Here is a 16,443-nt window from a genome sequence, read left to right on the forward strand (position 1 = left end):
TTTGGCAGTGCTTCCTGATCATGGAGGCCATTGAATTTGGTAAAATGTGGGCATGGAGGAGAGTAAAGAGGTGGAGAGAAACTGGTCTGCAAAAGAGGATAAGAAAACTGCATCTAGGGGGACCAGAGGGCAAAATGGAAAGGCAAGGGTCTCAGAAATGAGAAGGAAACGAGGGCTTTGTAAATTCCAGGAAAAGTGGGCCACACAGAGAGAAGCTCAGGGAGGGGGATGCCCAGGGAGGGGGAAGCTCAGGAAGGGGGAAGCTCAGGGAGGAGGAAGCTCAGGGAAAGGGAAGCCCAGTGAGGGGGAAGGTCAGCGAGGGGGAAGTTCAGGGAGAGGGATGCTGAGTGAGGGGGATGCCGAGTGAGGGGGAGGCCGAGTGAGGGGGATGCCCAGTGAGGGGGATGCCCAGTGGCAGGCCAAGATGGGCGGATCACTTGAGTTCAGGAGTTCAAGACTGGCCTGGCCAACATGGTGAAACCCCGTCTCTACTAAAAATACAAAAAAGAAAAAAAAAAAAAGAAGAAGAAGAAAAATTAGCCAGGCGTGTTGGCGCATGCCAGTAGTCCCAGCTACTCAGAAGGCTGAAGTAGAAGAATCAAGGTGGAGGTTGTAGTGAGCCAAGATCGCACCACTGCACTCCAGCAAAAAACAAACAAACAAACAAAAAAAACCCTCACATGCCTACCCAACAGCCTTCACACCCACCCAAATCCTGACTCCCTGGAGGGAGTAGGAGGGAGTCCACCTCAGCCCTCTCTGGAGCCGCTGTCAGGTTCCTCGGCGACCTGCCTTCCCTACCACACCCAGCTGGCCCTGGCTGTCCTTGGCCCCCATGTGGAACATGGAGGTGGGGCTGGGACAACTGAGTCCGAGTCGGGGCTGGAAGGTGGATGTCTCTTTTGGGGCAGACGGGGCCCCTGTCTCCCCTCTCCAGCACAGGTAACCTGAGCCCAGCATTGTGTCCATCCTGGAACAGCTGACAAGGCTGTGGTCAGACAGCTGGTGGGGCTGGGCCAGGCTGGCCGGGCTGGCTGGGCTGGCTGGGGTGGGAGTGTAGGCTGTTATATGACACCCAGAGCCCATCTCTCTCTGCCCCAGACCTTGGAGCTGTTGTCCCACCCCTGTCACTGCAGAGAGCTGAGGCACCATGCATGGGGGCCAGGGGCCGCTGCTCCTCCTGCTGCTGCTGGCTGTCTGCCTGGGTGGGACACAAAGGAATCTCAGCCTGGGGAGTCCCAGAGCTGGGGTCCACAGCCTCAGGGGATGGAGGGTCTGAGGGCTATTGGGGCCTGCCCTGGACCCAGTTCCCTGAGTCCCCACTTCACACCCCCAGGGCCTCCCCGCTCTTTCCGCCTCCAAGCTCCTGCTAGGCTCACGCCTGTCTATTGCAGGGGCCCAGGGCCGGAACCAGGAGGAGCGCCTGCTCGCAGACCTGATGCAAAACTACGACCCCAACCTGCGGCCCGCGGAACGAGACTCGGATGTGGTCAATGTCAGCCTGAAGCTAACCCTCACCAACCTCATCTCCCTGGTAAGCCGCAGGACGGAGGAGGGGTCAGCGCACCAGGCCCTGGGACCTGCTGGGGATAGCATGGGGTGGCTCCAGCCACCAAGAGGTTGGAGGGCCCTAAAGCGGACAGGCTGGGGTCTGGAAAACCCCCATGGTTGTGGGGGGAGTAGTATCAAGAGGCTGGGGGATGCTTGGCCCCATTGGTGGCCTGTGAGGACTGGCACTGAAGTCGGGGGCTGAGCCCTCCATACTACACCCTTGCACCCCCAGAACGAGCGAGAGGAAGCCCTCACCACCAATGTCTGGATAGAGATGGTAAGAGGCCACCCTGCCACCCTCCTTCCATCAGGGGTCCCACCCCACCACCCCAAGGCCTCCTGAGAGTTGCCTGCCCCGTTCCTGCCTCTTCTGTCCTCTTGGGCCGGATGCCCACTCCTAGGGGTGTGGTGCAGCAGAGGGCAGAGGCCTAGCAACTGCCCCTCCCCCTGCAGCAGTGGTGCGACTATCGCCTGCGCTGGGATCCGCGAGACTACGAAGGCCTGTGGGTGCTGAGGGTGCCGTCCACCATGGTGTGGCGGCCGGATATCGTGCTGGAGAACAAGTGAGGAGGGGGTGCAGGCAGGGGTGTGGGGGACAAAGGACACAGGGTCTGGGCCCAGCAGAACAAGGGGCTCTGGGAAAAGAGAAAGATGAGCAGAGGGTGCAAATCGGGCACCTGTGGGGCTAGGGAAGAACTGGATGGAGCAGGTGCCGAAGGCAGGGCCCTGGGTATGCCCTCTGACCCCAGGGCCAGCAGACCAGACCCTACGCCAGGCTCCATCTCCTCTGTGCTGGGCCACCTGGGTGGGCTGCTCCCTTCCCTGTAACATGGGGCCGCTGATGGGTCCTATAGAAGCTGGCGAGAGTCAACAAGACAGGCATGAAAAGTGCATCACTCGGGGGCTGGCACATGGTGTGGGCTTAACACGTTAGTCGCTATTATGACTATTATTATTATTATTAAAACAAGAGAGAGAAAGATAAGCAGAAATTAGGAGGTGGTGCCTGAGGAAGTCTGTCTGGGGCGGGGGGTGGCAGGAGGATTGCTGGGGGGACCTAGTGGTAGGGGTGGGAACCAGTCAGGGGGTGACAGGCTGGTAGGGACTGGTGTCCCCAGGCCCCTATCCACATGGGGCACAGGGGCTGGTCTGGGGCTGGGGTGTCGGGGGCTGAGCCCACAGCCTCGTGGCCTGGCCTGTTCTGTGCATACAGCGTGGACGGTGTCTTCGAGGTGGCCCTCTACTGCAATGTGCTCGTGTCCCCTGACGGCTGTATCTACTGGCTGCCGCCTGCCATCTTCCGTTCCGCCTGCTCTATCTCAGTCACCTACTTCCCCTTCGACTGGCAGAACTGCTCCCTTATCTTCCAGTGAGGCCATTTATTGGGGAGGATTAAGAGAGCTGCTCTCAGAGGGGCCTGGGCAGTGGTGGGGTAAGGCCTGGGCAAGGCTTCTGGCCTTGGCTCTGGCAGCACCTAGAGGCCTGGCTCCATCTCCCCTGGGCCTCTGTGCCCATCTCAGGCTAAGACACCTGAAGGTGCCCAAGCTCTCCCTGCTAAGCCCGAGTCCCCTCACTCATCCTTTACTGCCTCAGTTTCCTTGCCTGTGCTCCAAGGGGAGACATTCACGCCTGGGGTGCGTGGGTGAGAAGGCACACATGCACACAAGATGCGTGTCTGGGCACACACGAAACCACTGCACACTCCAGGCCCACAGGGAGGCAGGGCTGTCCTGTGAGAGAGGGGCCCTGGCAGGGAATCCAGTGGAAGCATGTATGCAACCAAGCCACCCCTGGGGGTCTCTGGGTCTGTTTCCTCAAACCTAAGTGTGGGGAGGAGGGCCCAGGGGTGGGTTCTCCTGTATCTTAGAGGAGCAGTCTTTCCATGAGCAAACTTGGCAGGGAGACTCCCCTCTGTAGACACAGGGCTCCTCGTTAGGTAGGCATGTATTTTCCACATTGCCATCATCAGCCCCTCCTGCCAGACAGCAGTGGGAGAGACAAATGCAGAGTGACCCTGGGCCCATCAGCCAGGTGAGGGCCCTGCAGCCTCCTGGGCCTTCAACTCCATCTTCCTGACCCCAAAGAGCCCTAGGTCCTCCTGCTCTCCATATCTCACCAGTGGGGTTTTATAGAGAACTCAGAAGCATGGGGCTGCATTTTGTTGAAGAAAAGCTGCCCACACTTGTCCCCAGAAGGTCATCCCCATGCAGTCGTGGCAGGTCTACCCGCTCACATTTAGCCTCTTTCCTCGGTGACTCCCAGGTCCCAGACTTACAGCACCAATGAGATTGATCTGCAGCTGAGTCAGGAAGATGGCCAGACCATCGAGTGGATTTTCATTGACCCTGAGGCCTTCACAGGTAACCCCCACCCAAGGGCTCCCCAGGCAGCCTCATCCAGGGCTCCTGCTGGACTCAGCTGTGGTCAAGGCTGGACCAAGGTCAAATCCCTCCCATGTAACTCAAAATGAAAACTACAGCAAACCATAAAATATGCTTTTTAAAACGTCCAACAAAGCTCTGACTTTCCTCATGATAATGACTCCAATTTTAGAAGAGGCTCGAGCATCCAATCTCCCACCCCAGTTCTGTCCCTCAAGGGTGCCTCCCCTGCTGGTGCTCCTTAGGGCACATGCTGCCCTTGCAGCTGGGTCACTCGGCTGCAGGGGATCTGCCTAGCTCACACTTCCTGTGCCCACTCCTGCCTGCCTGCCTGCCCGCAGAGAATGGGGAGTGGGCCATCCAGCACCGACCAGCCAAGATGCTCCTGGACCCAGCGGCGCCAGCCCAGGAAGCAGGCCACCAGAAGGTGGTGTTCTACCTGCTCATCCAGCGCAAGCCCCTCTTCTACGTCATCAACATCATCGCCCCCTGTGTGCTCATCTCCTCTGTCGCCATCCTCATCTACTTCCTTCCTGCCAAGGGTACCTGGAGCCTATGGGAAGGAGCCATCCAGTAGCACAGGGGACACCTGGGAGGCCGGGGTGGGCCCTGCCTGGGGAACAGAGTGGCATTACGACCCAGGACAGAGGCAGCGGGCTACTTCTGGGGTAAGGGGTTCCTCTGTGGGTGGGGGAGGTAGGAACCTGCTCTGAGAGCCTCTCGGTCACGGATAGCTGGGGGCCAGAAGTGTACCGTCGCCATCAACGTGCTCCTGGCCCAGACTGTCTTCCTCTTCCTTGTGGCCAAGAAGGTGCCTGAAACCTCCCAGGCGGTGCCACTCATCAGCAAGTAAGGCTGGTCTTCATGTCCACCCGCCTATCCCACTCTCCCTTCTTGGGAGCATGATGGCCTCCTGCATTGCCCTCTTGCCCTCCATCCACCCCCCCATCCTCAATTCAGGAGGCCTGAGGGGTGCAGCCACTAAGGGTGGGGGTGGCATCATGGTATGGGCTGCCAGCTCCTGCCCACCCCACCCTGACAGGTACCTGACCTTCCTCCTGGTGGTGACCATCCTCATTGTCGTGAATGCTGTGGTTGTGCTCAATGTCTCCTTGCGGTCTCCACACACACACTCCATGGCCCGAGGGGTCCGCAAGGCAAGGACCCTCCCCGCCCACTTCAACATCCCACTGCCCACTCCCCTACGCCTCCCTCTCGCACGCCCCGGCCGTACTCACCTGTGGCATTCCACAGCACACCCATCCTGGGTGTATCTGGAAGCATGGACCAAAATCGATTACAGTAATACAGGAATGAAATTGCTTCCTAGGTGCCCGGGATATTACAAATGTTAATGTATTTCATCTTCATAAAACGCATATCACCTCCAATTACAGATGAGGATGTTGAGGCACAGAGAGGTTAAGTAACCTGCCCAAGGAAGTGCACTACAAAGTCGAAAAAGCAGGAGTCTGCCAGGGCAGTCTGATTCCAGTCTGTGTGATCTGTAGCCCACCTGCAGCCTTCAGCTTGGGCCCCTGTTGCACATGCAGATTCCCAGGCCTGCCCCAGGCATTCTAGGCCAGAATAGCATGAGGGCTGGGGGCAGGAATCTGTGTTTATAACAAGTGCCCTGGTGATTCTGATGTGCACTGAAGTTTGGGGACCCAGGCTCGTGTCCAGTATAGAAAGCTTTACCAAGGCCACGTCACTGCCCCGGTATGCTGCCTCCATGGTCCCTAGCAGCACAAGCCCTTCACGCCAACCTCTGGCTTCTGCTCTGAAGCTCGGCCTGCTGCCCTAGTGAAGCCACCCCCTCTCTAGGTGTTCCTGAGGCTCTTGCCCCAGCTGCTGAGGATGCACGTTCGCCCGCTGGCCCCGGCAGCTGTGCAGGACACCCAGTCCCGGCTACAGAATGGCTCCTCGGGACGGTCGATCACAACTGGGGAGGAGGTGGCCCTCTGCCTGCCTCGCAGTGAACTCCTCTTCCAGCAGTGGCAGCGGCAAGGGCTGGTGGCGGCAGCGCTGGAGAAGCTAGGTGAGACACAGCAGGTGTGCCTGGGGACAGTCCTCCCCTGGGACCCCAGCTGGGGAGCCAGGCACAGCAGATGAGTGCTGGAGAAGTGCCCAGGTCAGGGAGAGAGGAGCTGGGGTCCCTAAGGAGAAGCCATCTTCTCTGCCTGTTTCTCTTCCATTCTACTCCCAAACCTTATCCTTTCTCTTTATCAGAGAAAGGCCCAGAGTTAGGGCCGAGCCAGTTCTGTGGCAGCCTGAAGCAGGCTGCCCCAGCCATCCAGGCCTGTGTGGAAGCCTGCAACCTCATTGCCTGTGCCCGGCACCAGCAGAGTCACTTTGACAATGTAAGCTGAGTCAGGGTGGGGTGGAGGTGGAGTGAGTACCTGGGCTTGGAACCGTGATAGAGACAGGATGAGTGGGGTTGCCAAGATAGGGCAGTGGGATGGAAAAACAGGAGGCCAGGTGCAGTGGCTCACATCTGTAATCCCAGTACTTTGGGAGGCCGAGGCGAGTGGATCACCTGAGGTCAGGAGTTTGAGACCAGCCTGGCCAACATGGCAAAACCCTATCTCTACCAAAAATACCAAAAATTAGCTGGGTGTGGTGGCGGGCACCTGTATTCCCAGCTACTCAGGAGGCTGAGGCAGGAGAATTGCTTGAACCTGGGAGGCGGATGTTGCAGTGAGCCAAGCCAAGATCGCACCATTGCACTCTGGCCTGGGTGAAAGAGTGAGACGTGAAACTCCGTCTCAAAAAAAAAAAAAAAAAGAAAGAAAAAGGAACAGGGGCAGGGGGCCATGGAATTAGCCACCAGTTGGGACCGGGACATAGGTAAGAAGGGCCCCAGGAAATGGAGACATGGGCCTGCTGGAAGCCCAAGGATGAGAACAGGACCCAGGGAAGACCTGAGGCCGCCGCTGATTATCCCACACCTGCCTCCCACCCTCAGGGGAATGAGGAGTGGTTCCTGGTGGGCCGAGTGCTGGACCGCGTCTGCTTCCTGGCCATGCTCTCGCTCTTCGTCTGTGGCACAGCTGGCATCTTCCTCATGGCCCACTACAACCGGGTGCCGGCCCTGCCATTCCCTGGAGATCCACACCCCTACCTGCCCTCACCAGACTGAGCCAACCAACCACTGCGGGGCATGTGGGAGTCACACACGTGGGTCACACTGAGTCTTATCAGCCACGTTCTCCTACTGAGGTCCTAAGTGTGCTCTTTGGGAAGTGCCTTTCAGGGCTGTGTGAGCCAAACAGCCCTGAGAAAAGCTGGGGAAAGAGTCTGAGCTGGAGTCCGGGAGTGGTTGGGGGTGGGCTGTGGTTAGTGTCCTGCTGCAGTCAGCACACACGCAGGATTGGCTAGCTCATCCTGGCACCAGCCACCCCTCCACTCAGTGCACTCCCCTCACTTAGGCAAAGCATTATTCATTCCCATCAGTCTGAAGCCCGAAGGACTGTTTTGTATAATACCTTCGGGCTTGGGACTGGCTCCCCTTTTACAAGTTCTCCCTGAAAGAGGGCAGTCACAAGAGGTGTGAAGAGTAGCAGCCGATGCTCTCTCCAAAGCAGGGCAGCAGCCCATGCCAGCTGGCATCTCCCCCCGTGCCTTCTGGGTACAATAAGCACCCAATTCTCAACAGCCCCAGTGGCCTTTCCATTCATGTGCATTTTTCTGCCACTGACCACAAGACGATTTCCTGAGTTTTGTAATCCTTTTTTTTTTTTTTAGTTTTTGATGTGTTGTTGTCGTTTTGTTTAGTTTTGAGATAGAGCCTCACTCTTGTCATGCAAGTTGGAGTGGAGTGGCATGATCACAGCTCATTGCAGCCTCAACCTCCGGGGCTCAAGCAATGCTCCTGCCTCAGCCTCCCAAGTAGCTGGCACCACAGGCATGCACCACTACACCCAGCTACTTTCAAATTTTTAGTAGAGATGAGGTTTTGCTATGTTGCCTAGGTTGGTCTTGAACTCCTGAGCTCAAGTGATCCTCCCATTTGAGTCTTGGGATTACAGGCATAAGCCACTGTACCTGGCCTCCTTTTTAATTAAGAGCTCCTCACAGCAGTATGGACAAGCAAGAGTCATTATTCCCTGTGTTATATAGGCAAATTGAGCCTAGAGTAAGCGGGACTCCACATAACAGTGGTGGTTAAACAAGGTTTGAAGTCCAGAATTCCTGACTCTGACCCAATCTGACACTCTAAGATTCTACGGCCTGAAAAACAGGCCCTTCTTCCCAAAGGATGGTTAAGACAAGGAAGAGCTAGGCAAGAGGAGGTGTGGAGTTAACAGAGAGCCACTGAGCTCTTCATTCCAGGAGGAGACTTTGACTGGCCTCCCTTGACCCCACTAATCAGGTAGTAAGGCAATAAGCTGGGGTCTTCCTGGGGGAGAGGCAAGGTCCTGCTCTGAGATTACAGCCGGCACACGAGTTTGGCTGGTAACCAGGGGACACCCTTGGGCAAGTTACCTATGCTCCCTGAGGCTGTTCCCTCATCTGTAAATAAGGTGCAAAAAATAATCCATTCCTGGCCAGGTGTGGTGGCTCACACCTGCAATCCCAGCACCTTGGGAGGACAAGGTGGGTGGACTGCTTGAGCTCAGGAGCCCACGAACCCAGGAACCCAGCCTGGGCAACATGGGGACACCCGGTCTCTACCAAAAAATAGAAAACTTAGCTGGGCGTGGTGATGCATTCCTGTAGTCCCAGTTACTCGGGAGGCTGAGATGGGAGGATCGCTTGAGCCCAGAAGGTCTAGGCTGCAGTGAGCTGTGATCATGTGACTGCACTCCAGCCTGATGACACAGTAAGACCCTGTCTCAAAAAAAAAAAAAAAAATTACAAAACTGAAAAAAGAAAAGTGAAAGTGCCACATAAAGGCCTGACAACAGGATATGCTGGCAGGAGGGGACCTTGGAAATATGCCCTCCCTCCAAGCACAGGATTGCTGTCTTTGGGATTCAATCACCAGCAAGTTCGTATTATTTACTCCAGTGTGAGTCTGTGTCTGTGCATGCACAGTGTGTTTGAAGCAAGAGCAGAGTCAGAGCTATAGAGTCCTAGAGGAGTTAGGGAGAGTGGGGGAGAACTTCAATCAGGGAGGGAATCTGACGACAGTGGGGCCATTTCAGGTTCCCATCAGCCCCTTACTAGTTGTGTATCTGGCACAAGTCTCTCAACCTCTCTGAAAGCCTCAGAGGGCAGAGGATTAGCTCCTTGTACACAATAAACACTCAAATGTTAACATTAGCTGCCATTACTATAGGTTACTGTCTCATGGGATCCATACAGCAACCTAAGGAGGTAGGTCAAGGCATACCTCAAAGACATTGCAGGTTCAGTTCCAGACCAACACAAGAAAGCAAGTCACATGAATGTTTTTGGTTTCCCAATGCATATAAAAGTTATGTTTACACTATACTGTAGACCAGCAAGAGTGCAATAGCATTGTCTAATAAAACAATATACATACCTAAATTTAAAAATACTTTATTGCTAAAAAATGCTGATTATCAATCTGAGCCTTCGGTGAGTCGTACTCTTTTTGCTGGTGGAGGGTCTTGCCTCGAGGTTGATGGTTGCTGACTGGTCAGGGTGGTGGCTGCTGAAGGTTGGGGTGGCTGTGGCAATTTCCTAAAATAAGACATCAGTGAAGCTTTTCGCATCAGTTGACTCTTCCTTTCATGAAAGATTTCTCTGTAGCATGCGATGCTGTTTGATAGCATTTTGCCCACAGTAGAGCTTCTTTCAAAATTGGAGTCAATCCTCTCAAACCCTGCTGCTGCTTTATCAACTAAGTTTATGTAATATTCTAAATCCTTTGTTGTCATTTCAACAATGTTCACAGCATCTTCACCAGGTGTAGATTCCATCTCAAGAAACCACTTTCTTTGCGCATCCATAAGAAACAACTCCTCATCTGTTAAAGTTTTATCATGAGATTGCAGCAATTCAGTTACATCTTCAGGCTCTACTTCTAATTCTAGTTCTTTTGCTATTTCCACCACATCTGCACTTTCTTCCTCCACTGAAGTCTTGAACCCCTCATAGTCATCAATGAGGGTGGGAATCAACTTCTTCCAAACTCCTGTTAATGTTGACAATTTGACCTCCTCCCATGAATCACGAATGTTTTTAATGGCATCTAAAATGGTGAATCCTTTCCAGAAGGTTTTCAATTTGCTTTGCCCAGATCCATCAGAGACATCACTATCCATGGCAGCTAGAGCCTTATGAAATGTATTTCTCAAATAATGAGACTTGAAGGTCGAAATTACCCCTTGATCCATGGGCTGCAGAATGGATGTTGTGTTAGCAGGCATGAAAACAACATTAATCTCCTCGTATATCTCCATCAGAGCTCTTGGATGACTAGGGGCATTGTCAATGAGCAGTAATATTTTGAAAGGAATCTTCTTTTCTGAGCAGTAGGTCTCAACAGTGGGTTTAAAATATTCAGTAAACCACGCTGTAAACAGATGTGCTGTCATCCGGGCTTTGCTGTTCCATTTATATAGTACGGGTAGAGTAGATTTAGTATAATTCTTAAGGGCCCTAGGATTTTCAGAATGGTAAATAAGCATTGGCTTCAACTTAAAGTCACCAGCTGCATTAGCCCCTAACAAGAGAGTCAGCCTGTCCTTTGAAGCTTTGAAGCCAGGCACTGACTTCTCCTCTCTAGCTATGAAAGTTCTAGATGGCATCTTCTTCCAATAGAAGGCTGTTTCATCGACATTGAAAATCTGTTGTTTAGTATAGCCACCTTCATCAATGATCTTAGCTAAAGCTTCTGGATAACTTGCTGCAGCTTCTACATCAGCACTTGCTGCTTCACCTTGCACTTTTATGTTATGGAAATGGCTTCTTTCCTTAAACCTCATGAACCAACCTCTGCTAGCTTCAAACTTTTCTTCTGCAGCTTCCACACCTCTCTCAGCTTTCATAGAGTTGAAGAGAGTTAGGGCTTTGTTCTGGATTAGGCTTTGGCTTAAGGGAATGTTGCGGCTGGTCTGATCTTCTATCCAGACCACTAAAACTTTCTCCATATCAGCAATAAGGCTGTTTCGCTTTCTTATCATTCGTGTGTTCATTGGAGTAGCACTTTTAACTTCCTTCAAGAACTTTTCCTTTGCATTTACAACTTGGCTAACTGTTTGCCGCAGGAGGCCTAGCCTTCGGCCTATCTCGGCTTTTGACATACCTTCCTCACTCAGTTTAATCATTTCTAGTTTTTGATTTAAAGTGAGAGATGTGCGACTCTTCCTTTCACTTGAGCACTTAGAGGCCATTGCAGAGTTATTAATTCGCCTAATCTCAATATTGTTATGTCTCAGGGAATAGGGAGGCCCAAGAAGAGGGAGAGAGATGGGGAACAGTCTGTGGGTGGAGCAGTTAGAACACACACAACATTAAGTTCCACGTCTTATAAAAGACGCTGTATGTGGCACCCCAAAACAATGACAATAGCAACATCAAAGATCACTGATCATAGATCACCATAACAGACGCAGAAATCATGAAAAAGTTTGAAATATTTTGAGAATTACCAAAATGTAACACAGAGACACGAAGTGAGCACATGCTGTTGGAAAAATGGCGCTGATACAATTGCTGGACTCAGGGCTGCCACAAACCCTCCATTTGTTTTCAGAAAGCCCTATCTGCGAAGCGTAATAAAACGAGGTATGCCATAGTACAGTGGCGCCCCGCCGACAAAGGAAAGCCTCCGGGAGGTCAAGAGAGATACCAGAGAGTGCGTCCCGCACTGGAGGAAGAGGAAGGTTTTTACCAAGCAGCGAGTCCAGAGCCCGCGCTGTCAACGACGCGGTGCTGCCTTTTTTCCGAGCCGCTGCGGGAGGGGGCCAGGACACGCTCCCTTAGGGGAGCGGGCGGGTCACAAGGACCTGGACAGAGACAGAACTGAGGCCAGCAGCCAGCTCCGCCGCTGAGTCCAGCCCTCTGCGCAGCCGCCCTGGGCTGGCGTCCCGAGATAGCCGCTTCCAAACCGGGCCTGCGCGCCGACGTTCCGCTGCGCCCCGCGCAAAACCGGAAGTACCCGGTCCCAAGGCTGAGGGACCCGGTGGAGCGGAAGTCACTCCCTGAGGCAGTGGCGACAGCGGCGGCGAGAGGATGAACAACAAGTTCGACGCGTGAGTGGCTCGTGGCCGCCCCCGGGGCCCCTTCCCCAAACAGTTCCCCCGCGCCCGCCCCCGCTGGGGCTGGGGCGGCGCAAACCCTGCGGCACCGGCTTCCCTGCTGGGATCCGGCTGCGGCCGGACCTGGCCTGGGCTGGCGGGGAGGAGGGGGCTGGGGAGCAATGGATACCGGAGTCCCGGAGACCCCAGGGCCGTCCGAACCGAGGGCGAAGAGCTGGGCCCGGGGGAGGGGTGGCTGTGCCGCCCGGTAAGGGGAGATTTTCGGACGCCCCGCCCTGGTGGATGCGGATTGCCTGCGACGTGGAGGGGTGGGGACCTCGGCGGTTTGGGTGTTTCCGCAGTCTGGCAGCGCTGCCTCTGAATCCAGCTTTCCCCACACACTCCCTCTCCCCTCTGAGCCTCAGTTTTCTCATCTGCAGAGTGGGGACGGTAACACCCTTTGTCGTAGAGTTTGGAGGATGCAATGAGGTAATGTGGCTGCTGCCCTCGACGCGGTGGAAGGCTGGCTTAGGAATTATCTTCCTGAGACTCTTCCTACTTTCTTTCTCCTCCGCTTCCCGTTCCCGTCTTCCAACACACTCGCCAAGACCTAAGTATACTTGTTGCCCTCTCCTGCCCGCTCCGGTTTCTAGTTTCAGCATCAAACAGTTTGGAGGTACAGAGAGAAAATGCAGAAGTATTTTTACTTATCCCCCTCCAAGGATTGTATCTTGAGGTAGAATATGTTCCTTCCTCTCTTCTAGTAGTCTAGTAAATCGACTGTCTCTTCATCCGAAAACCTGGATTTCTAGTCCCAGATTCACCACTTACCATCTGTTTGACTGTAGAAAAGTTACCCAGCCTCTAAGCCATTGTTGCTCAAACCACATTAGTGGCTAGTATCCTGCTGCCACACCGGGGTGTGATAAGGGTCAAATCACACTCAGCAATGCTTAAAGATGCTTGTGAACATTGCTAGCTATTGGGATATAAACGTAAAGTGGAATTACTATTAGTTTAGGTTGTGACCTGGTGCTTTTGATGGGAAATTGGGGTTTTTCCAATACAGAGAGTACTGTGCAAATTCAGGGAATACTGGATTTCCAACACTCCAGGCAGGTAGGTCCTCAGGAATGTTTTCTGGTTGCTGAGAGGTCTCTGCTACTTGAGAAAGTCTTTGCCCGACCTCTTCTCTATCCTGCTGTTTAACTGAGCCTGTCCCTCTACGAACCTCTCCCCCGCTGCCGCCCCATTTCATCTCTATTGTAAACCCTGCAACAACTAGCTCCAGATCCAAATCCTGCCTCAGTGGAGCTTTTTGGAACCCTTATACCCCTTCCTCCATGATTTGAACAAATCAAATGTCATCCTAAGAAGACATCTTATGGGTCATCTAGCTCAAGCCTACCCAAATCATTTGGGAGTCTGCAGTAAGAATGGTAATAATGGACTTCCACAGGGATCATATATATATATATATTTTTGAGACAGGGTCTCGCTGTGTCACCCTGGCTGGAGTGCGGTGGTGTCATCACAGCTCACTGCCCACTCAACCTCCCGGGCACCAGCAATCCTCCCATCTCAGCCTCCAGAGTAGCCGGACTACAGGCATGTGCCACCCTACCTTGCTAATTTTTTTGTATTTTTTGTAGAGACGGGGTTTCGCCGTGTTGCCCAGGCTGATCTCGAACTCGGGCTCAAGAGATCCACCCACCTTGCCTCCTAAAGTGCTGGGATTACAGGCATGAGCCACCACCCCCAGCCTCATATGTTATTTCTACTCTAACAATTCTGTGAAGGGGATCTTGTTGTCTCCTTTTACAGATGAGGAAAGTGAGACTCTGAGGTTAAGTAATGCCCAACACAAAGGAAGGGCTATCCCAGGTTTGTTGTGTAACCTTGGTTCAAGCACCTCTTGAGAAAAATTAAACTTGCCCTCTTTTTTTTTCTTGCCTCTTCTACGATTGAAGAACCTGGGTCATTTTAATTACTTTGAATTATTAACTATTGTATTGAGCCAGAATCTTTTAACATCTGCCCTCTAGCATTGCAGGGAAAAAAAAGAAAAACAAGCTTTCTTTCATTTGAAATTAGCAATTGAAAACAGCACTCCTGCCCCTAGTTTTATTTTTTTATGTTGTTTTTCATTCAGAAATTCTGCGGTGTTTAGGCCATTGCTGCATATTTGGAGTCTTTACCACATTGCTCTCTCTAGTAATCTGCACTTTTTACCACATTGCTCTTAAGGACATGTTCCAGTTTGCCAGAATCCTTCCAGATGTCCAGTGGCTGGAGCTGAGTACAGTAGTATATAATCTAATGGGCTCATATTAAAAATTAGCTCTAATCTCCGTTACTGTATGGACTCAACTTCTCTGAATGAAACCTTTGATTGTAATTGCTTTTGTGGAGAAGGGGTAGACCTATCAAGTCGTTAGATCTCATTGCCATTGATCCTATTGATACGTAAAACCGTAAGATGCTTTCACGAAAACTGCAGTCCTGACTTAAACATAGTTTTCAGATCTACACAACTGTACTTGATTTTGTCCGTATTCTACATCATTTGCTTTTTATTCTATATCGTTAACTTTGGGCCCATTCCTAACTATTGTCTAAACCACTTATTTGGCACTCATTGCTTTGATTCTATAGACCCATTCATTAAACGGAGATTTTTTTTTTATGCCACTGTCTGATGGTGAGGGTATAAAGATGAATTGAACCAAGGTCCTGCCCACAAGGTATTGGTCTAGTTCAGAGGGTGAGGAAATACGTGGGCAGAAGCTTAGCAAGCTAACTAAAGTGCCTCTCAGTCTGGACAGTCTCAGAGTTGCTAACTGCCTGAGTTTAGGGAGCACTGATTTTTCAGTCTGAGTTGTATCTTGACTCAAATCCACCTTGAAGCTGGGAAGAGTAGCTTGTAAGATTTGCCTTCAATGTAGGCTTAGAGGGCAGAGTGGTTGGTTAGTTCCACACTCAGGTAATAAAAGCACCAGATATAGGTCCATTAGGGTTCCCATTAGAAAGGAGCCCTAAGTGGTCCAGGGATCACAGGAGCATTGTTTCTTCTCTGACAATTATTTTTGTTTACTGGTAGTGATCAGCAGCAAAACCACTAAAAAGAAAGGAAGGTATATACTTTTCTTGGGTCTAGCAAAAACAAGATGCTGGGATGACTGTACCCCTCTTCAACCAAGATCTAAATGCAAGGGACCCCAGAGGCTATAGTGGGAGTTGGAAGCTAAGAAGAGAGGAAAAGGGTTTGCATCCCAGGGGTGTGCCCTAAAGAAGAGAGTTGTCCTGGGCCTAAGCAGAAGAACCTTTGAGATGTTTTTGATCAGGAGACAGAACTGGCCATGAGAGTATAGCTGGAACAAGTACAAACATTTATATGGGCAAGTTCAGAAGAGGAGACCCCAACTCAGCCTAGGTTGGAAGAGGTTAGGAAATGTTTCCAAGAGAAAGTGGCCCTCAATCTGAGTGCTGTAGGACAAGTTAACTAGGCAAAGAAGGACTTCTTGAGGAGAGACCACATTATGAGCATAACAGAAGGATAAAATGGGGGCACCAAAATTAGGGTGATACAACTGGAGTGAAAAGAGTTTGTTGGGACCAGGAAGGAGATGATATTGGGACATGTGAGCAGAGCAGGGGCCTTTGCACCGTGCTGAGGCGTGGGTATATATGTGTACCTTTTCTCCTCAGCTAGGTTCTTGGGGACAAGCACTCTGGTAGCTCATACACACCATAGATGCTTGGTAGATGTTGGTAATTTTTAATCTGTAGATCTTGTGTGCTAGACAGGCTCCTTTTGAAAAGGAAACCAAATGTTTAATAAAGGGGAAGTTTAATAAAGGGGAAGGGAATATCATAAGTACAGATGATGGTCTCCTGGAAGTCCAGGGAGGCTGAATAAAACCAGAGAGATGGTAGCATTAGCAACAACATGAAACTCCCCTCCATTTTCTCTGCTCATCTGCTCCATTCTTTTATCTCATACTGGCTTTCTGGGCTTTTGCTCATTGTCTTAATTCTCTCAGGGCTTTTCTTGCATGGGGCCCATATGGCTGCCCCAGCTCCTGAGTCTATGATCTTTCATCTGCTGGATGAAATGCTGAGGGGAGGAATCTGCTCATATTTTTGAGCAAGGCTCTGGGGCATAGGTTATTGCCCAGGCTGGACTACCCTTTGGTCAGGTGCACTTCCTAGTTGTGTCTTGACCAGGGTAGGGATGGGAAGGTTCATGGCACAGGGCATAACCTCCTGGGTATATCCTACAGCTAGGGCTGTGAAATGGGCAGAGCAGGCACCCCAACATGTGACTAGCTCATTCATTCTAATATTTATTGGATACTTTT

The 16,443-nt window shown here is 52.0% G+C and overlaps 3 protein-coding genes across 11 annotated transcripts in view; 2 read left to right on the plus strand and 1 right to left on the minus strand.

Annotated features, from left to right (window-relative positions):
- The first annotated feature begins 1,150 nt into the window (after positions 1-1,150).
- CHRNG (cholinergic receptor nicotinic gamma subunit) lies at positions 1,151-9,033 on the plus strand. Its single transcript, XM_004033363.4, has 12 exons — positions 1,151-1,205; positions 1,395-1,534; positions 1,784-1,828; positions 2,005-2,114; positions 2,765-2,920; positions 3,814-3,911; positions 4,274-4,474; positions 4,667-4,781; positions 4,975-5,089; positions 5,757-5,970; positions 6,162-6,292; positions 6,898-9,033. Exons 1-12 carry the CDS (start codon positions 1,151-1,153, stop codon positions 7,069-7,071), a joined length of 1,554 nt encoding a protein of 517 aa, XP_004033411.1. The 3' UTR covers positions 7,072-9,033.
- A 388-nt stretch (positions 9,034-9,421) lies between these two features.
- Positions 9,422-11,417, minus strand: TIGD1 (tigger transposable element derived 1). Its single transcript, XM_004033364.5, has one exon. The coding sequence runs from the start codon at positions 11,234-11,236 to the stop codon at positions 9,461-9,463; it is 1,776 nt and encodes a 591-aa protein (XP_004033412.3). The 5' UTR covers positions 11,237-11,417; the 3' UTR covers positions 9,422-9,460.
- Positions 11,418-11,901: 484 nt separating this feature from the next.
- EIF4E2 (eukaryotic translation initiation factor 4E family member 2) overlaps positions 11,902-16,443 on the plus strand; it is a 32,580-nt gene continuing 28,038 nt past the window's right edge. For 3 of the 9 annotated variants that reach the window (XM_031008557.3, XM_031008558.3, XM_031008555.3), the window contains exon 1: positions 11,902-12,097. In XM_031008557.3, coding sequence (XP_030864417.1) covers positions 12,078-12,097 — 20 coding nt within the window. In that variant the 5' untranslated portion in view covers positions 11,902-12,077. Of the gene's footprint in view, positions 12,098-12,242; positions 12,351-12,418; positions 12,572-16,443 lie in introns of those variants that run through there. The other 6 variants (XM_063695285.1, XM_063695286.1, XM_063695284.1 and 3 more) reach the window with 5 other exon arrangements.

Source organism: Gorilla gorilla, chromosome 11 (genome assembly GCF_029281585.2).
Source record: "Gorilla gorilla gorilla isolate KB3781 chromosome 11, NHGRI_mGorGor1-v2.1_pri, whole genome shotgun sequence".
NCBI lineage: Eukaryota > Metazoa > Chordata > Mammalia > Primates > Hominidae > Gorilla > Gorilla gorilla.

Bases quoted from the DNA above. Each gene is read 5' to 3' on its own strand.
- CHRNG (XM_004033363.4), top strand. From the start codon at position 1,151: ATGCATGGGGGCCAGGGGCCGCTGCTCCTCCTGCTGCTGCTGGCTGTC. The intron at 1,535-1,783 runs GTAAGCCGCAGG...TTGCACCCCCAG, and splicing joins TCACCAACCTCATCTCCCTG to AACGAGCGAGAGGAAGCCCT. The intron at 1,829-2,004 runs GTAAGAGGCCAC...CTCCCCCTGCAG, and splicing joins CCAATGTCTGGATAGAGATG to CAGTGGTGCGACTATCGCCT.
- TIGD1 (XM_004033364.5), bottom strand. From the start codon at position 11,236: ATGGCCTCTAAGTGCTCAAGTGAAAGGAAGAGTCGCACATCTCTCACT.